This window comes from Podarcis liolepis, assembly GCF_965112155.1.
Source record: "Podarcis liolepis genome assembly, chromosome: 8".
NCBI lineage: Eukaryota > Metazoa > Chordata > Lepidosauria > Squamata > Lacertidae > Podarcis > Podarcis liolepis.
In genome coordinates, this window is record NC_139560.1 from 62,615,678 (window position 1) to 62,636,883 (window position 21,206).

At 45.7% G+C, this 21,206-nt stretch overlaps 1 protein-coding gene across 5 annotated transcripts in view; it reads right to left on the reverse strand.

The window, feature by feature from the left end:
- Positions 1-20,995, reverse strand: part of GCNT2 (glucosaminyl (N-acetyl) transferase 2 (I blood group)) — a 46,224-nt gene extending 25,229 nt beyond the window's left edge. Inside the window, exons 1-2 of one of the 5 annotated variants that reach the window (XR_014529612.1) lie at positions 12,560-12,686; positions 5,694-6,632 (exon numbers count right to left, since the gene is read on the reverse strand). Coding sequence is in view for 4 of the 5 variants with exons in the window: in XM_083519472.1 (XP_083375598.1) it covers positions 5,694-6,632; positions 20,893-20,911 (958 nt within the window). In the remaining variant the exon portion in view is untranslated. Of the gene's footprint in view, positions 1-5,693; positions 6,633-8,310; positions 8,589-9,725; positions 10,410-12,559; positions 12,687-20,892 lie in introns of those variants that run through there. The other 4 variants (XM_083519472.1, XM_083519473.1, XM_083519474.1 and 1 more) reach the window with 4 other exon arrangements.
- Between the last annotated feature and the right edge of the window lie 211 nt (positions 20,996-21,206).

Genomic DNA, 21,206 nt, shown 5'->3' on the forward strand with positions numbered 1-21,206 from the left:
CTAGGACTTGCCGATCGTCAGGTTGGCGGTTCGAATCCCCGCAGCGGGGTGCGCTCCCGTTGCTTGGTCCCAGCGCCTGCCAACCTAACAGTTCAAAAGCACCCCTAAGTGCAAGTAGATAAATAGGGACAGCTTACTAGCGGGAAGGTAAACAGCGTTTCCGTGTGCTGTGCTGGCTCGCCAGATGCAGCTTGTCACGCTGGCCACGTGACCCGGAAGTGTCTTCAGACAGCGCTGGCCCCCGGCCTCTTAAGCGAGATGGGCGCGCAACCCCAGAGTTGGACACAATTGACCCGTACGGGCAGGGGTACCTTTACCTTTACCTACCAATGTAAATTTTAATCTGATGGTAGTTTGGAGGAGGTACCGTATGTAAAACCAAGAGGACCCATTTTTTATTCTGCTAGGTTCGACTTTTACCCAGGGCCATGGAAAAGCAAAAAGTGTGTGTGTGCTTTCTCTGCATGTGCAGAATGACAAGGTGGGGAGGGGTGGTGCCCACAATACTTTCTCAAATTTCCAAACGGTTCCAAAGACATTAGTGACTCCACATGGCAAGACAGACACTTCTACTGACATGCTTCTTCTGTCCAATGCATTTGGAGGCATTTGGGGCCCTGGGGGACAGAAGCTGTGCTTGCTCCATATGAGGAGAAAAATGCAGAGAGTCCTGTTTTAATGGGGCACCCCTATACGTTACCTGGAGGTAGATTATGAAAGACATGAAAACACCCTCTCCAAATCAAAGAGGAAATGTTGATTACCGAGTGCGATAGGGAAGAAGCTATGGGTGGCATTTTGGATTTTGCAAATGTAAGGAAGCATGACGAAGATGGTATCTGTAATGTCCAAAGGTTGTACAAAGAGTCACATAACAGTGATAAGAGTGGTGGTGCTGTACCTTCAGCTGAGGATGCCACCATGTTGCAATCAGTTATCAAATCAGGAATGGGCTGTTACCACCAATACAGCTCCAGATCAAGTCGTTAAGTTGGATCCAACTAAATAGTTGAGGTAGTGGGAGGCAATGCAACAAGTCCTGCTAGTGCAACAGGGTTTCCCCCCAGCACCCCTGAGCACCCCTGAGCTCCTCTCTAGGGGGGCTGGGAGAGCCCATAGAACAGGGAGGAAGAGAGAGGAGATGGTTCCATCAGGCAAGCAGAAATGACATTGAATTCAACCATTAGGTTTACTCCACCTAAAAATTCCCCAAAAGGCATATGTGACCTTTATACTTCTACTTGTCTATTCCATGAAACTTCTACTTGTCTATACCAGGTGTTCAGCCAGACAACACCTTTCATGGCTATCCCTCTTACTTTACCAAGGGCGCTTCCAGATATGTGTGGGAATATCTCACAGGTGGGAATCAATCACATACTTAGAAATCCAGGTTGCACCATTACAGTCAGGTGGAGGTCTTGTGTAACAACCTAGTTCCTGAAAAGATTGGACTACACACACACACACACACACACACACACACACACACACACACACACAGGAAAATGCACTAGGAAATGTGCTTTGATGCAACACAAATCAGGGTGAATGCTTATTAAATAGCCAGCTTCATCTAATCTCTCTGCAAACACATCAGGATGCATAATCAATAAACATTTCCCAAATTCCCATTTGCTTTTCTTTCTTTTCTAATCAATTGCTGTTTCAAAGTTGTTGCTTCGGTTTTCAATTTAGTACAACTCCAGGCTGTATCTCTAATAGCTACATTGGAGAGAGTGAGTTGCTGCACATTCTCACAGCCCCATCCCTGTTTCCTCACAACTTTACACAATCTCTTAATTCACATGCCTCCTTTTCTTCTGTTCCACACCTCTTAACAGCCTGAGCCCACAATTTCTTCTCTAGGGTCACTTCCAGACTGTCACTGTTTTGTGGGTGGGATGAAAATGCATACCTGTAAATTCAGGTTGCCCAGTTAAAGTAGATTAGGTTCTCCTGAACAGCAAACCCTCTTTCTCTCTCCTCCTGCCCCGTGGACTGTTTGTGGTTAAGAAAGTGACAGGAAAATGCCCTGGTGGAAAGTGTGGGACAGGGGTAGGCAAACTAAGGCCCGGGGGCCAGATGCGCCCAATCGCCTTCTAAATCTGGCCTGCGGACAGTCCGGGAATCAGCATGTTTTTACATTAGTAGAATGTATGCTTTTATTTAATATGCATCTCTGGGTTATTTTTGTGGGGCATAGGAATTTGTTCATTTGTTCCCCAAAAATATAATCCGGCCCACCACATGGTCTGAGGGACAGTGGACCAGCCCATGGCTGAAAAAGGTTGCTGAATCCTGGTGTGGGATAACAACTTCTTGAAGTGGCATCCCTTAACCTCCTTGCAAACAAATCAGACTGAATCCTCAATAAACAGCTGGTGTCATGTGACCTCCCTGCAAACTTTGCACAAACAAATCAGACTGAATGCTCCATAAACAAACAACGCAAGCCCTTCCCTCTTACCATCCTGATACCCATCTCATCCCCATCGATTACATTTCCCTAGATTGAAGAAGTTAAGCATGATACGGGCTGCAGGGAAAGCTGCTGTGATGATGACTGTAATGCATTGTAATACTGTGGTTCCATTCTCTTTTGATAAGTTTCATCCTCATTCCTGTCCCCTGAATGAAAACCACCTCCTCTCTTACCAGCAAAGAGAGTGAAGTTGTTGGCTCCTGGTTCTTCTTCCTTGTTCCTCCTTTGGCATTTCTAGTTCTCTCTCTATTAATAGAAGGTGCAGACGCAGCCAGATTTCCTGAACGTTCAGGCAAACATCACACATACATTTCCCAAGGACTTCAGTGATTCCTCCGCAATCTTCCCTGCCTCAGTGTGTAAAAAGGTAAAGGGACCCTTGACCATTAGGTCCAGTCGTGGCCGACTTTCGGGTTGCGGCGCTCATCTCGCTTTATTGGCCGAGGGAGCCGGCGTACAGCTTCCGGGGCATGTGGCCAGCATGACTAAGCCGCTTCTGGCAAACCAGAGCAGCGCATGGAAAGGCCATTTACCTTCCCACCGGAGCGGTACCTATTTATCTACTTGCACTTTGATGTGCTTTCGAACAGCTAGGTTGGCAGGAGCAGGGACTGAGCAATGGGAGCTCACCCTTTCGTGGGGATTTGAACTGCCGACCTTCCAATCGGCAAGCCCTAGGCTCTGTGGTCTAATCCACAGCACCACCTGCGTCCCGCTTCCTCCACTTGTGATTCCTTGCAACTGATGCTCAAAGGCATACTGCCTCCATTCCTGGAGGTAGAGCAATGCCACCATGGCAAGTGGCCATTGAACATCCTACCCTCCATGACTAACTTGCACAAAGTCTTGACTAACATTGGCTCACCAAGGTCCAGACAGACACCTTTACTATCATCTGATACATGGTACCTTTAATTGGTGATGCTAAGGGCTCCAGCTAGGAGCTTCTGCAAGCACAGTGGGTCCTATAGTATCGCCACTGCTGCCAGATGTTTAGCTCCACATTCAGGTCCTCCTTTCATAGAATTACAAAACTCTACAGCAGCCAATAATGTGGCGCAGAGGTGGGAACACACAACACAATGTTACGTAATGCGTTTCCACTATGGGGAGAGAGAAGGATACTTTGCGCAGATGCGTGGAACGATTGCTCTTTTTCTGCCAGCTCTGCCTAATCAACTTCATCTCACGTTCTTCCCTCTGAAGGCAAACCAGTTTTCAAATGTTATTCTAGGCTGCCCTCTCTCAGATAGGAGAAGTACTTCAATCATCTTTCCAGATGCTTGTATTTGATTTGCATTTGGTTCTGGAGGACTATGTGGTGGAGAAATGACAACATATCGCATGGTTAAATGAGGTAGAACAAACTCAAGTTGAAATCTACATAGTTTTCCAGGAAGGTTTGATTATAGAATAGTTTCACAGTATGTGTGTCAAGGACACATACCTTTATGAAACTTTGCTTGAGAAATAAAATGCACAGATCTTACAAAAAAAAAAATTTCGGGGAGGCATTAGGTATTTATGTAGAACTTTGTGCTCTGTAAGCCACTTAGGATCTTCCATACTGGAGGCTGGAGTGACTGGATACAATATCAGACCAACTAAAAATAATGGCAGTTTCAATTCCCACCCTGCCCCAGGACCATCACATCAAACATCGAGTACTGGAGTGTTAACTGCTGTGGATCTTTGGCTGTGTACACACCATACATTGAAAGATCATGACTGCTCCCAAGAATCTTGGGAACTGTAGTTTGGAAAGGGTTCTGGGAATTGTAGCTCTGTGAGGAGTCAACTACAGTTCCCAGGATTAATGGGGGGGGGGAAGTCAAGGGCTTTAAATCTGCTTTAAATGTATGGTGTGTTCACAGTCTATATCTCTGTCCAAGCTCTTAATTGAGGACTCATGCCTCTCCATCCCCACCTTCAAGTCTGGTTCCAGAGGGCAGGAAGATAGATCAGAAACTGCCCGCTCTCTGGGCCAACAGGGGTCCACAGAAGGGATCTGAGTCTTTGCATAAAGGCACTCCAGACCCAGTCCTGGAAGTCTAGTTTGTGGCTCCCCCTCTTGCCATACTCATCTGGAGTGCAACCAGAGCAAAAACAATGGCATGTTGTGTTGCATTGTGCTGAAGCCCTTTTAGGAAATGCCAGTGGAAAGATTGGGCATAGGAGCGCTCGTGCCACTGTGAGCCTCTTCTTTTAAAAGTTGAAAAAGAGAAAAAGAGCCACCAGTCATCTTTTTACATCTAAGCTTGAGATGAGAAACCTCCTAGATGCTGTTGAACCCCAACCCCAACTCCCATCAGCCTCAGCCAGAATGGCCTAAGGTCAAGGATTATGGGAGCTGTATCCCAGTGACATCTGGAGGGCTCTCACAACATTTCCGATCTAAGGCATGTTGACTGGGGCTGATGGGAACCAAAGTTCAAAGCCTATGGAAGGAGCCAGGATGGCAAAGGCAGCCCACCTCTCTGAAGAGCCAAGCCCCTCAACCTGCTGGTGGGAGCTGTAGAGTGGATGGCCATAGGTCCCCATCCCTCCTTTCCATCACTGGAAGATTGGCTTGAAAAGTTGGTTAATATTGTTATAGATTGGGTGTGGGACTGTAGGAATTTATGAATTGTAGGATTTTGATGATTTCAGATGTGAAGGGAGAAATGGAAACTGCAGAGGAATTCCTGGGCTAGCCTATGCAAAATGACCTGGCCAAGCTAGGGCCATTAAGAAACAATACAGAGCCATTGAGGGCCATTGGCAACGCAAGAGAACTGTCCTCCCCTGCCCCATGCCCTGAGGTGTGAACAGAGACAGGGGTTTGGAAGGTTGCCTGGGTAACTGGGCATGATAGGAAAAGAGAGTTTTGAGCAAGGGTTGCTGGCGAAAGATGGATTGGCATCCATTTTGGGCAGGCTGGCTGAAGGCTGGTTGCACTGCTGTAGGGAACAAATCCTTCTTGAAATGACCATGCAGTAAGACTGGGACTCCCTCCATGCAGACTGAAGGTGTAAATCTTAAAGCTATGACAGTCTCCGTTATGTCTCAGTTCTCCAAAGGACCACAGACCCTGGGTGAGTGCCTGGAACCCCATGAACTCTTGCCATCGCTTGGCAGAGGGGGTGGGCACCTGATGTTTGTAACACTATTATTATTACCACCATTATTATCAACAACAGAACAACTTTTTGAAGGAAACGGAGCATACCTGGAAGCCTGTTGAGTGTCACCCAGAAATGTTCATCTGGACTGTAGGTATCTTTAGACCATTCAAGGAGATCAAGAGACCTCTGGTCATTGAGGATGAAGTCTGCAAATTCCCTTGAAAGTGCAATGTAAGCAGAGCCGAAATAGATGGTCAGGTTGTGCGGAGCTGGTGATTTCCGCAGAAAAGTCCACAGCATGAAGGAAAAGATGCTGTAAACCTGTTCTCGGTAGATGTATTTTGTCCTCTTAAGAATATGATGTGGAGGCAACACCCCCGGAGTGATGTTCTGCCCTTTGAACCCTTTCAGGTACCGAACTATCTCCTTGTTGGTTTTCAAGGGGAAATCTTGCCCACAAGCGTTGAGAAGGTATTTCCATGGCACTTTGGATTTTACAAGATCCTTCATGCAGTTCAGATCAGCCTGGAGCCTCGATACCCCAGCATAAACCACCAGCTCCAATTTTGAAGCAAGGAAAGCATTGGGGAAACAGCCTAGCAATTGCTCCACCTTTCTCTTAAATGCACGGGTGGCCTTCTTGTCCACATGGACACAGTAGACATTTTGGGGCATATATATGGCCCTAAAGAGCCTCTCAAAAGTATCAAACTCTTTGTGCAGGGTTATCACGTAGGCTAAAGGAAAGGCAGCTTCTTCTGCAGAGAGGGGTCTGGTAATGTAGTGGCTTTTGGTCACATAGTCACTGCAGTTGGGTTCCCCAAAGGATGTCTTCAGCATCTTTCGGGGTGAGAAGTGCTTTTTCCCTTCAGTAATAGCTTTGCAAGTTTCTGCTAAGAACGAGGTGGCTGACTGGTTGAATCTCCTTGGGATGTTTTCATCCGATAGTCTTGAGGTGTAGAATAGGGTGGAGAGGAAAACCGCAAAGATGAAAAGAGTCAGAATGGGACGCATTTGTGAATTCATGGCCATTGCTGAAAATGCTGGGTAAAACAAAGAAGATACACAGCATTAAAGTTGGTGGTTTTAAAAATAGGAAAAAAGGAGAAATGGGTCCCCAAATTAATGCTTGGTCTAAAGGTGCAGTAAAAGATTAAATATTACTGATATCATACATTTAAAGCATAGTTAAAGGATGTAAATCACACACAGAGAGAAAACAATAATGGGAATTGTAGTTTACCCCCCACATAGCTATAATTCCCATCACCCTCAACAAACTACAGTTCCCATTATTGGTTTTTTTTGGGGGGGGAGGGAGTCATGTGCTTGAAATGTATGGTGTATACACATTCATAGACTTACAGTGCAATCCTAACCCTGTGTTCTCAGAAGTACGGTAAGTCCCACTGAATTCAGTGTGGCTTCTCCCAGGCAAGATGAGACAGCCTCAACTCCTGCTAAAGAAACCAGAAATGCACATGCTATTGTTATTGGGTGGTTACTTAGATGGGCTATCAATGCCTTTTGTCATCGGCTTGGCTTATCCCTGGCTAGCTACCTGCTCCTAAACTGAATGCAACAGCACTTGGCTTAGTTTTAACAAACCAGACTTTGCTTACTTCGTGAATTTATGAGTTTGCTCAAATTCTAACTCTTCACCGACTCTAGAGATTATGGCGAGTCTGCCCCTCTCCCAAAGGGGAGATATACAGATATACGCAACAAGATATACAGTTTGTTCTGGGAAATCAAGCCCTGATACAGTCCTCTCTATTTGCCCTCAATTCTTTGTACTGACCCCCACCATCAACAAACAGAGTAGCTGATCCAGCAGTTTGCACACTTGCTTGTTTAGCTGCAAACCTGAGCACAGAGCGTATATTTCAACCTGCTTTTTACAAACGTTCCACTGAGACTTGTCACTGATTCCCCACTGAGTCACCAAAAGAGCCATACATAGCTGAGTGAGTCACTTCTTACACCAAGAATCCAAAGCTGCAGCACAGGACAAGGGCACATGAAGGCAGGGGTAGGGGGAGATTCTCATGGTCCATGCTGTTGTATTTGAGTGAATCAGTGCCGTGCATGCAGGGCTGGTTTTAGGACCAATTGACCCTAAATTTCCCTGGGGTGCCAGGCTTGGGGGGGGGCGCACACCTGCTTAAATATCTACTTAAATATCCTGTCAACAGTTGAAATAAATAATATAAACAGTTAATCTGATCCTAGCCTGATAAATCATGTCTGCAAATCATGCAGTCATGAACTGGAAAGCAAATATATTTTTTTAAAAGAGGCTCTTCAAAAGTTAAAACTTTGAAGAAAGGTGTCAAAGCCTTTCCTTGCCTGAGGTGATATTTGGTCTAGGACATGGGTAGGCAAACTAAGGCCCGGGGGCCAGATCCAGCCCAATCGCCTTCTAAATCCAGCCATGGACAGTCCAGGAATCAGCATGTTTTTACATGAGTAGAATGTGTCCTTTTATTTAAAATGCATCTCTGGGTTATTTGTGGGGCATAGGAATTCGTTCACCCCCCCCAAATAGTCCAGCCCCCTACAAGGGACAGTGGACTGGCCCCCTGCTGAAAAAGTTTGCTGACTCCTGGTCTAGGACCAGCCTGTCAACACTTGTTGTTTGTTTGTTTGTTTGTTTGTTTGTTTGTTTGTATGAAAGTGAGTCTGTGGAATTGGAAAAGATGGTCAGAAGTAAGCACTTACCATCCGGAGAGTCAGTCATGGAGCAGAGTGACCAGCAGAAAAGGACCCTTGAGCAGGCCTAGCCCCTTTCAGGTATTTGGTGAGGGGAGAGTAAGTTATTTGTCAACAGAGTAGTGGTGGTAGGAATGCTGCATCCCAAACTGGAACAGAAAGCAAGAGGGAGGGAGGGAGCGCAGAAGAGCACAGTGGAGAGAAAAACAGGAGATCAAGCTGGAGGAGCTGGAAGAACCAGCTAATGGGACAGAAGTGGAATCTATGCCTGCTCTCTTCCCCTCAGGCACCCTCTTGGTGGTTAGTATGGTTCTAACCAACCTGAAGAGAGGGGCTCCAACATGCCCACTCACCCACACCCATTCAAGATCTCCGTTTCTTTCACATGCCCTTAAACCAAAGGCTCCAGTATGCACAGGTTGGAAAGTAAAATGAATCTATGTGGGAAAGGAGATATGCAAATGGATAGGACTTGAATTTCTGGAAGCAGAGCAGCGCCATCCTTATCTAAGTGGAATCTCCCAAACCCAGGAGAATGCTAGCAAGGGATAGGAGCAATCTTATCAGAGTACAAATTAATCAGCAGTAGAAGAGATGGCCAGGAAGCCTGGGCGGGGCACCAAAACAAAGAAGTGCCTTAGAATGGAGATTTTATCCGGCAAGTATGAGGTGAATGGTCAGGGGTCCCTTTACCTTTTTGAGGTGGCAAAATGCATTGCAGAGCTCAAATGCCTTGAGCAGAAGTTGCTATTTCCAAAGCCACTTGTTTGCAACTAATTTCACTTCATCTTTATTTGTAAAAAATATTTATATACAAGATGTTCACAGGAAAGGAATGTGGGACTGCCCTGCCATGCTGCAGTCCTGTGCACACTGACTTGGAAGGAAGGCCAACTGAGCACACACAGCATTATGCCATTACGGCAGCTTCAGACATGCACTACACATATGAAAACTTACAGCTTCTGGAATTAAGTGTGCACCTGCCCTGTCTCCTGTTTCCCACCATGCTGACAACATTTCATTCCCTTAAGTCGCATCAATGGCAATTACAGTGGTGCCTCGCAAGACGAAATTAATCCGTTCCGCGAGTCTCTTCGTCTTGCGGTTTTTTCGTCTTGCGAAGCACGGCTATTAACGGCTTAGCGGCTTTAAGAAAAAGGAAACAAACTCGCAAGAACTCGCAAGATGTTTCGTCTTGCGAAGCAAGCCCATAGGGAAATTCGTCTTGCGGAACGACTCAAAAAACGGAAAACTCTTTCGTCTTGCGCGTTTTTCGTCTTGCGAGGCATTCGTCTTGCGAGGTACCACTGTAATGTACTATCATTATTTTTGCATTTTGTTATCATCCCATTAGTGTTACTGTAGCATGTTGATAAAAATACTACACTGCAGCAACTACAGAGTGTTAGTATACCACTTACCAGTATATTCTTAGGTTGTGTACACCGATGGTAATGCTCTTATTTAATCCATGAGTTGTGTAAGATTCCCAGGTTTTTGACTGCCTATCTACTATCTGATTCACACATAATTATATATTGTGAAACCACTTTTTCCCACACTCCCATGGAGAATAGAGAAATCATATCTCCCAAAAGAAGGGCAGTTCTCTTCAGCTTTATTGGTTGCTTGTTTCCTCCCCTCCCCTTCTAAAACAGTGCCCCACATTCTCTTCCTCTGACACAACTCAGAAATACCCTCCTTATTTACCCTCCCTTCTGGCTATATCCATTTGAAAAGGAGTTTTTAAAAAATGGTTTCTTTGGTTGTGCAGGGTCTGCCTGATCATTATTATTTGCATCCGAGCTCTTTTGGTGACCAAGCTACGCTTGTAGACGCTATGGCGATGAAGTTGTTCCTTGGGCCATATCCAATGCTGCAGCTTTGCTGGTGCAACAGACTTCTGTGTGCTCAAAGGAGGTCCCTCTCCAGCCCCCCCCCCCGCATGCTCTCAGATCACTTCTGCAGGGTTGGGGGGACCCTCCAGAGCAGATTTTGGGGGCACACGGGGAAAGGAAAAGGAACATAGCTGATGCAGCATGAGATAGTTCCTTATTTGCATGGAAGTTCAAAGCAACAGAAAACGTTACAAAGAATTAATTATTTATCCCTAACGCCATTGACGGGAGGGACGCAGGTGGTGCTGTGGGTTAAACCACAGAGCCTAGGACTTGCTGATCAGAAGGTCAGCAGTTCGAATCCCCGCAATGGGGTGAGCTCCTGTTACTCGGTCCCTGCTCCTGCCAACCTAGCAGTTCGAAAACACGTCAAAGTGCAAGTAGATAAATAGGTGCCACTCTGGTGGGAAGATAAACGGCATTTCCGTGCACTGCTCTGGTTCACCAGAAGCGGCTTAGTCATGCTGGCCATGTGACCCGGAAGCTGTACGCCGGCTCCCTCGGCCAATAAAGTGAGATGAGCGCCGCAACCCCAGAGTCGGCCACAACTGGACCTAATGGTCAGGCGTCCCTTTAATGCCATTGACTGGCTGGATGCACGAGTGGTGAGAGGCACCAGTTGGGGAATCCACAAGGGAAGAAGGCTAAGAGCCAGAGGATTTTTAGTGGGACAACGATGAGTGGGGGGGGGGAGGGAGAAGACTGGGAGGAGGAGGAGATGTCAGGAGCTGAATATATAATGGGTTAGTGGACAAGAAGAGTCTGTGACACAGTAGCATAGCTAGGGGGCAAGAGGGCAGGGCGCCCCCGGTGGCACTTACCTCTAGGGGTGGCACGCATAAGCCCAAGGTGATGCATAAGTCCAGACACCCCAGAGCCTGGCATGCTGCTCTCCAAAGCAGTGTGGCCTGGGGCTGGGCTCTCAGAGTGCCAGCTGCCAGAGGGTGGCTGAGAAGGACACAACTGGCAGGCACTAGCCCCGCGAGCGGTGCTGAGTCTGCAGTGTGCCCTAGCCACAGCATCTGCCCTGTGCTGGTCATATATGTCATTCATGCCCATTGTAAAGATTGCCCTGCAGTCAGTCTGCCCCTTTATTAGATATCTGGATCAGTATACTATTTTACATGACATCATGTTTCCTATTCAATCCTCATGGATAAGTAAGATAATGGACTATGCAGAACTGGCAAAAAGAACAGCAAAATTTAGAGAATCTAGTGCGTGTTTTATGGAAGAATGGGTGCCCTTTTTGGACTATTTACTGCAGGGAATATTACAATATGGGGAACGTGCAAGCAGGATTTGATCTATGAGCAACAGAAGTAATTAGATTATAATACTGTGGTTATGATTTGAAGATAGGGTGCAGCAGAAGGAGAGAAACAACAACTCCATGGGGAAAAGGGGTGGGAAGTCGACAAAAACAAGAGAAAAGATGAAATTGTGTTTTGACTGCATATGTTAAAAACATTGAAACTTAATAAAATATAATTAGAAATAATCATAATCATGACTGGACTGTTATGTTTTTGTTCAAGAGCTAGATTCAAGCATATTTGTGAGGTGCACAGAATCCTAGCATTTGATCCTAGAATTGGAAGGAATTTTAGAGGTCTTCCTGACCAACTCCTCCCCACTGCAAGGATCGATGGCTAAAGATGAATCCCTGGCAGGTGGTCTCCCAGCTTCTGCTTAAATGCTTCTAGCAAAGGAGCGCTCACCATGTCCTGAAGTAGTTTGTTCTACAGCTGAAACACTCTCTTAAGTGAGGAACCAGCCACTGTGTATTTCGTATATTCTGAATTTTACAGGGGCAATGCTTGTCCATGCATTTAAATTCTGCTATGCACACAACATTTCTGGAGGAAATACCCCCTCCCCCATAAAATCTCAGATTATATCCCCTTTTTATTTGCTCTTAGTTTCAATGCACTCTCCCTCTGGAGAGCAATGCCCACTTACTGACTGGCATTTATTTCCATGCAATCAACTTCAGCTCTGAGTATTTTATCCTGCAACTGTTGGCTAAGGGTCCTCAAACGAGGCAACAAGGAAAAGAATGGAAGAAAAATAGAAGCCTGCCTGATGACAAGACAAAAAGCTCCACGGATTCTGGATTATTTTTTTTTTAAAGCAACAATTTTCCAAGCCAGTGGGAGGGAAATAGAGCTTGAAGTATCATCTTGGCTCATTAAAACATAAGCAAAATGTCCTGATTTCAGCATTCAATATATATTTCTAGCAAAAAAAAGAGCAAATGATGGGTTCACTGCCATCTTACACCTCTCCAAGGGCAGATGGCCCAGCCAGTTCATTATCTAGCAAGTGGCAGAATATCAAATCGTCCATAAACTTACATCAGCCATCCGGCATTTTTGCTTGGAGATTCTTAAGGCCAACTCAGGTTTCGAACAAGCTCCATAGCCAACTCAGGTTTCGAACAAGCTCCATAATTCCCCTCTTCTCCTGCCCTGCCAGTTTGCTGAACTGCATTCTCTCCCTCTCCCTCTCCCTCTCCCTCTCTCTCTTTCTCTGTTTGAATGCAGCTGGCTTTGTTGCAACAGAGATGTGAGCTAAGCAAAAAAACAAAAAACAAAAACAAAAAAGCACTTGTATAAACAAGCGCCATCTGATGCCACTGTGCTAAGCAGACTGAATCATCCATCATATATACATACACATCAACTGGAGTTTTCAAGGCAGTAGGGGAAATGCACTATAATTAAAACAATTATAACCAGGAGCTGAAGCTGTTCTCATCCAACAAACCTAAGAATATGGCATGAAGTGGAATCAGCTGGACCATGGCATTTGACACATGCCAAACGGAGAACATGTTTTATGATGATATTTTATAATAGGGTTTTGTAATAGGGATGCGTACCAGGGTTGTGTCACTGAGTAAAGTTGTTTTCCCAGCAATAGACAGCACTGCAATTAGGCCATCAAGTGCCCATGTTGCTGTTTCCTCCTGCACCTCACAAGTTTTTCTGCTCAGCATCCATTTTGGACTTTTCTCTTGTCAGAAATGCTGTGAGTCCAAACATGGTACATTATGGGAACTGCTCGCTAGGGCAAATAAATTTTCTGTGTCAGAAAGCTCCAGCTGTGTCAGAGCTTCAGTACAGCCAGACCACACAAAGGGGTAGCGAAGGTGCTCAATTATTCTTTGCAAAACAACATAATATCACTTGGAAATCAAAGAACTGCACTTTAGTTCCCTACTCTAGGTGGTTTCTTCGTCTTCTTTGATTTTTCTACTTTTGAATAATGCCTCCCTGCTTGGCAGACAGGAGTCATAGAAGACTCTGCAGCATGTGCTAGGCTCTAGCTTGTCCTCATTTCAGAGGGGTGTGAAGAAAACACTCTCCTGCAAGAAAGAATGAGTAGCAGCTAACATGAGAAAGAAAGCTAGTCTATTGCAAACATAGCAAAAATCTCTTCCCCATTTCTAGGAATGAAAAATCACGGGAGACGAGAGAGGCAGGTGCAACATGAGGCGTCTGTCAGGGCGGGCCCTGGGAGCCTCTTTTATTGAATATTGCAAGCATTGCCACAGGTGGGCCTGTGGCTGATTGGTTGATACGTACATAAAGAAACTTGTGATTGCTTAACATAAGTACAAGGCGGGGATTACATGTGAGAGGTGGGATTTACATATGATCATTTATCACTGATATATTAAAGGCTGAGAATCAGAGCTAGAACTAGACAGGCATGAAGCCTCCTAATTAAATTGTAACTAGAGATTAATATGGCACAAACAATTACTAATGATTGATCATAACATGGAACAATATAACAATCAAGTTCTGTAGATGTGGTCAGCTAGGCATGAAGAGCAGGTACAGTTTGTTTTCCATGAGCTTAGGATGACTGAACAAGGAAGGAATGTCTTGGTGTTTGGAACAGTTTTGTGCAGTTTGTGCAGAGGCAGATTATAAGCAAGACTTCCCAGGATGCAAGAGAAAAGGAGCAAGGCTTCCCCATAATGCAGCAGTTATGGGCAGAAGGAGAACTAACAGCTATGTGCAGAAAGAGGACTTCCCTTTACCCATTGAACCATCAAACCCTGTGATCAAAAGAAGGGTGTTTTCAATCTCTTGATCCTTGCAGGCTTTTGGGGGGCTAAATCTGTTCAAGAAATGGATTAATCATTTGATGGGCAAACCTTCCTGAAATTCCATTGAAGTCAACTAAACTGGGATCATCTTATTAAAAGCAAACAAAGGAAAATAACTCTCCCGAACTTGTTAGCATCAAGTAACAAATCTTCTCATGGGCAAGGTGTAAATTGGGGGAACACAATATCTTAAGAACTCTGCTAGTTATGGCTTGCATTTGTGTTAAAGAACTGCAGCAGTTGCTTTTGGAGCTTTCCAAATTATAGGTTGAGATCTGCTGTAGCACCTGCTATTATGTTGCCTAGCACTCTCTAAGATTGTTCTCTAGCTGTTTCCTTCCACTGACGGTCAGCAATGTGAGCAGAACCATGGGAGTCAAAGGCACCCAGTGTATCAGGTGACCATAGGAGGCTTGAAATAGACTGTTTAGTCCCCAGGGCATAGAAGATCTTGAATAAGAAAAGGGAGAAATTGTGTGGGATAAATTCAGAACATGCCAAGTTTTGCGTTGCACAGTGTTCTTTGTCATACATACATACAGAAAAGAATTTAATGTACAGTGATACCTCAGTTGTCAAATGTAATCCATTCTGGAAGACCGTTCAACTTCTGAAACATTAAACAACCGAGGTGTGGCTTCTGTTTGGTTGCAAGAGCTTCTTGCACTCAGCGGAAGCTGTGTTAGACGTTCAAGTTCCAAGGAACGTTTGAAAATGGAAGCATTTACTTCCGAGTTTTTGGCGTTCGAGAACTGAAACGTTCGACAATGTGGGTGTTCGGGAACCGAGGTTCCACTGTGCTGTACTACAAACATTTGCATGTGCCCACATTAGCAGAAGTTGGATATCTATCTTTCTGCATCTATATCTATAGCTACACCAGTTGTCAGTTTGGAATGTCTTGCTTTCTATGGAAGGGCTAGAGAAAGCTTTCCTTTAAGGAAGAAGTGGTTACATTTGGACACCATGCCTATGCTTTGAGTTTTGATAAAATGTGAAACATTTTACATCAGAGGTTTCCAAACTTATTTGGCCTACCACTCCCTTTTCAGAAAATAAATAAATAAATAACTCAGCCCCCCCCCCATCGAAATCTACCTTCTTTAAGCAAACAAACAGAAGGATGCCGTGACAAATTTGCATTCTTTTATGTATCTTTATTTCTACCTACATCCTACAACATTGTAAAGAAATATGTTGTTGTAAATATGACACCTTGAAGCTTGAAATTGTAAAATTATTTCTTAAAATCCATGGGGCGAACCAGAGTGAAGCCTGCTGCTTCAGTCGGATCTGCCCCAGTGTTGGGACTGGGACTGGACAAATAGGCAGACAAGCTGCAATCCAATTCCCAAGTCTGGGTGAAACTGGGAATTCTGTGATTCTATGATTTGTAGGGCTCGATATCAGTGGCAAAATTTCCAGCGACGTTCGTCTATTGCAGCAAAACCTCAGAAAACCCAAGTTTATTTATTTCTATATCCTGTTCTCCTTCTAACGTACTCGGAGCATCAGAAAACATAAATCAAAGAACAGTCATCATCAAATATATATCATACAAATGAGCAGTTCATTAAAAGCAACAAAATGAGCAGCAATTAATTCTTGTAGGACCCTGAATACGAACAAAACTTTTATGGCCTAAGCTTTTATGGACCGGAGTTCACTTTCTCAGATGCACCTCTTCTTCTGAACTTTTTCTTTTTTAAATAAGGGAATACCACCTTGTGAACTTTTCAATGCAAGGATATAATTCAAAGCTCTCTCTGTATGGAAAAAAATAAACCAAGCAATTGCAACAGTGAGATAACAGATCATGGTGAATCCAGGAGGAATATATATGATTTACTACCAGCAGATGGTAGTGTTGGCTCATTTTCCCCACGCCTGGTTCAGAAAGGGTAAGCCAGTGTTACTAGAGAAAGAACGAGACATTGTACAATTAATTTTCAATAAAAATCATATCAGATTTTTCTCTTTCTCTGTCAGCAGCATGCTGTCATGCTGCACTGTAAAATACACTAACTGTGGAAGGAAGGAGGCATCTCAACCTTCAAAGAAACATGTAGTAACTTCCCAAGTGCGTCTCCGCTTGAGAAAAAGGAACTGTAGGGAAACAAATACATACCAGGCTCATTGACTTTCATTTACTCCAATGGTGGAGAAACCTTTTCAATGCAAGGGCTTCACTGGGGCAACGTTATGGGGACAGCATGACGGTGCTGAGTGGGGCCAGGTGAGAAAATGTACAGTAGGTGACATTTCCAGCTGTACAAAAGGCCAGAGGTTTACACACACACACACACACACACACACACACACACACACACACACACCCTTCCTTCTCCAGCCTTCTTCTGGGCATAGCTGTCAACCGTCCCTTATTTAGCGGGACAGTCCCTTATCCCAGCGCCATGTCCTGCTGCTGTCCTGGATTGAAAAAGTCCCTTAAATTTCCCGGGTTTCAAAAGAAACAGCTCCTCCACCTCCCTCCTTGCCGGCCAGGGAGGAGGGAGGCTCCAAATGTGTTGGGGCACGTGCCCATGCGCAATCCGGGAGCTTGGCGGCGGTGTGACGTGTCGGAGAGAGACCCTCTGCCGCCCCCTCTCTTTTACAAGAGGTGAGCGCAGCTCCCTACCACGTGACCTCGCCTCTGCCCAGACAGGGTCTCTATCTTCTCTGCTCCCATCCCCGTCCAGTTTCTGGGCTGCGGGCGACTCGAGCCCCACCCACTTGGCTGGGGCCTCACACCGGCTGTTCCCGTCTCGCACTGGCAGCTCTGGTGAGCTGGGAAGGTCAAGTGCAATATTGCATAGATTTGCAAAAAGAAAGAAAGAAAGAAAGACAAGCAGCGCAAGCGGGGCCAGAGCGGGCAGCAGGGTGCAAAGGGTGGGAGGTAGGTAGCAAGCTGTTGTCTCCTCTTCTTCCTTCTCTTCCTCCGCTCGGCTCTTCTTCCTTCTTTCTTCTAGGCACGCCGTAGGGCTTGCTCGGTGTCTGTGTTTTTTTGGGCTGCGGCAGTTCATTCACGGCCGTCGCTCTCTGCGATTGCTTTTGGAGCGGGGGCTGAGGGTTGGAAACACTTCCCCCCTGCCCCCAATCACATCTCCCGCCCGGCCTGCTTGTTGTGCTACACTTTTTGCGCTCCTGGCATCTGCCCTTCTTGTCATCCATCGCGGTTGGGGGAAAAAGAAAAGTGGAGACTGCGTGGAGGTGGGGATGACTGATATATATTTATGTGCTTTAAAATGAAATGAGAGCAGGCTTCCATGCAAAAGGTTAAACCTGCCGCTTTCCCTCCACACACAAAGCACAACTTTGGCAAGGAGGAGTAGCAGAACTGTTGCTATTAGGTGAGCCCAGAATAGCAGCAAATAAAATCTGCTCATATATCAGCGACTGATAAAACTTGTCAACCAGTTCTTCCATAGTCTTCCTAAATTATAAAGCTCCAAAATACAGGCCAAAAGAGAGTAGGTCTGGGAAGAGCGAGGCATACAATGGGCACCACCAGTGAAATGGCCCTGCTCCGTGTAACTCCTACCCTGTCATTTAATAGAGTGCCCACTTGCCCTCCTTCTTGACATGGAATGCTCTCCATTGGAGTCTCCAGGTCCAATACAAAGAGCATAAGAAGGAAGAGCAGGGACCTTGAAGTTCCCAACAGCTGTTAATCAACCAAGCAAGCACACAGGTCACCTTTGTCACAGTCAGGATGCCTATGTCCTGGCCAGGCCTGCACCCAATCCTGTTTTTGTACAATCTTGTTTGTCCTTAGTAACCAAAATTATATTATCAACATATATAAGCAGAAAAGTTGTTTTCCTTCATTTGCAAGGAATCGTACAAAACAAAGTAGCACTAATAAAGAAAAGTTCCAGGGTAGCAACAGAAAGCAAACTAAAAATGCTTTTGCAGTTCATCAGAACTATCCAGTAATAACAAGTTATAGGAAAACTGGTGCTATTAACAGTAACCCTTCTAGTTGGTTAATTGGTTCAGCAACTTCCATGCACATGACGTGTGATGCTAATTATTTTCCCCAAGAGTTAAATGATAACTAATCAAGAGAGCTATGAGATTCAGGTGAGGGTCAGATGCCTTGTCAATCCCAGCAGGTATATAAGAGGATGACCCCGCCTGCAGCCAGGCCAAGAGGGTTTTTGAGCAAGGTGTTCTGGGATGAAGGAGAACAATGACTGGGATCCATCTTGGGCAGGCTGACTGAAGGCAGGCTGGGAGTTCTGATGCTGCACTGCCCCTCTTGAAATGACCATGCTGCAAGATCTGGACCCCTCCATGCAGACTGGAGGTGTAAATAGGTGAATAAACCATTTATTAAAGCTACGCAGCTTCCACCATGTCTGTTTTCCAAAGGAACACAGACCCTGGGTGAGTGCCATTTCATTCCATTCATTGTGCAAACTGACCATCAGTTACTATCTTGCTTTCTTTTTTACATGTCTTGGAAGTCAGTTCAGAACATGCTCCTCACTCTGCTTTGGCAAGTTAGGCAGAAATAGGCAAATGTATAAAACGACAACCAGCAGAGGTGCTAAGATCTGTATTCCTTGTATGCAGGGGCATAGCATGAGGAGTACTGCTGGGGCAATCGCCCTGGGTGTGTTTAGGGGGGTGCTACTCATGCCACAGAGCCTAGGACTTGCTGATCAGAAGATCGGCGGTTCAAATCCCCGTGACGGGGTGAGCTCCCATTGCTCGGTCCCAGTTCCTGCCAACCTAGCAGTTTGAAAGCACGTCAAAGTGCAAGTAGATAGGTAAACGGCATTTCTGTGCGCTGCTCTGTTTTGCCAGAAGTGGCTTAGTCATGCTGGCCACATGACCCGGAAGCTGTACGCTGGCTGCCTCGGCCAATAAAGCGAGATGAGCGCCGCAACCCCAGAGTCGGCCACAACTGGACCTAATGGTCAGGGGTCCCTTTACCTTTTACTCATGCCACCCTCCCCAAACTAGCCCTGTGCTCCTTTGCAAGGCTGGGATCTGATCTGATCCCAGTCTCATAAAGCTGAGCTGGCTCCAGGAAGGCTGTGTGAGAAGGACTTTGCTTGGCTGGGATCCAATCATTCACACAACTGCTTGCCTTGCTGTTTTCTCCTCAGAAAACCTGCCCTTTACTGCTGAATCAGAGCAAATGTAACTTGGGTTTCCCTGGGAGGACATGGCAGAGCAAATGGAAAGCTGCTCAGATCTGTGCATAGGAAGCATAGGGCAAGCAGAATCCACATGAACCTGCCCTCCCTAGGCACAGAAGAAGTCAAGTGTGGACAAGCCCTAAGACAGCTTCTGATGTCTTGAGATACAAGCCCAAATCAGCATGTGAGTAGATTCCACTCTGCCTATGGTTACCAGATTTTTTTCAATGAATCCGGGGACACTTTTAAAAAAAAGAATTTTAAAATAAGTTTGTTCTGGGTATAAGCTTTCGTGTGCACGCACACTTCTTCAGACAGCTTATACCCAGAACAAACTTAGTTGGTCTCTAAGGTGCTACTGGACAATTTTGTTATATTTTTAAATACATTTTGATTGCGTTAGAACAACACAGCTACGTACCTGTTTTTAGAAGCTGTTGAGCTTTTTTGCAAAGAAATTGGACATTTTTGAGGTATTTCTGAGCATTTTGTGACCAGTCCGCATTGGGCTGTTTTGGGCCTTGGTCCCCCTTGAGGATTTCCCACCCTAAAGATTTTTGGGGAGTGCTGCTGACCTTGAGGTTACTCTAAGCTCACAGTTCCCTCTGGTGTGTGGATGGTGCTAAATGGGCTACATTGAATTTCATACAACTTGAAACAGTCATGGGTTCCCCCAAAGATCCTGGCAAGTGTAGTTTGGCAAGGCTAGTGCGAGTTGCTTGGAGACTCCCATTCCCTTCACAGAGCTACAATTCCTTGGCAAGGAGCTATATCGGTGTCCCCTGCTTCATGTGCCCTTGCCAGAGGAGCCTGCACATCTCACCTGGTCACCCAGAGCAGTGGAGGAGCAGTCCAGGGAGTGTGTGGGCTTCTAGCCACACCATGCCAGAGTAGCAAGGCATGATTTTTGCCCCCCCCCGGGCACTCTTGACAGAACCAACCTGGCCAACCCAGATTCGCCTTGGCTCATAAGGCTTGGTTTCCAGACCCAATATCATATTGGCTGACCTTCTCAGCACACATTCCAGCTTGTCCATATCCTTCTTAAACTGTGGTGCCCAGAACTGGACAAAGGACTCCAGGTGTGGCCTGACCAAGGGAGAATAGGGTACTATTACTTCCCTTGATCTGGACACTGTACTTCTGTTGATGCAGCCTAGAATTACATTATCATTTTTTACTGCTGCATCAGCCTGTTGAAGCATATTAAGCTTCTGCTCTACTAATACCCTATATCCTTTTCATAATGCACTGTTGTCAAGCCAACACTTCCTGGGGTTGCCACCCTCAGTGAAATCTGGCAAAATCTCTCCTGCTCCCCCCCCCCCGGCATCCTCGGTGGGTAAAGCAACCCAATCTTGCCTCTCCGAAGCATCTGGTCACCACCACCCCAATCCCTCTCTTCTCTTCTCCTCACCTAGCCAAGCGCCGTCCATTGCACGTCTCTTCTCTCCTGCTGGTCACACCGCTGGCCCTGTTGGGATTCACAGGATGTTATGTAAGTAAGTCTGCTGGCTTCAGTTTGCTAGATTATACAACAGGCTGATGCAATGCTCTCTGTGGAGGTGCTGGCTGTCACCAGTTTAAAAGGGAAGCCTGTCCAATAGTAATTGTGGTGGTGTAGAGGAGTGTCTTCTTTTTGCCTCAAGGTGCAGCCAGGTACTCTGTCTGATTATATGAACTGCTTCTGTAGATATTTGCATATATATTTAGCTCACAATAATAAATACT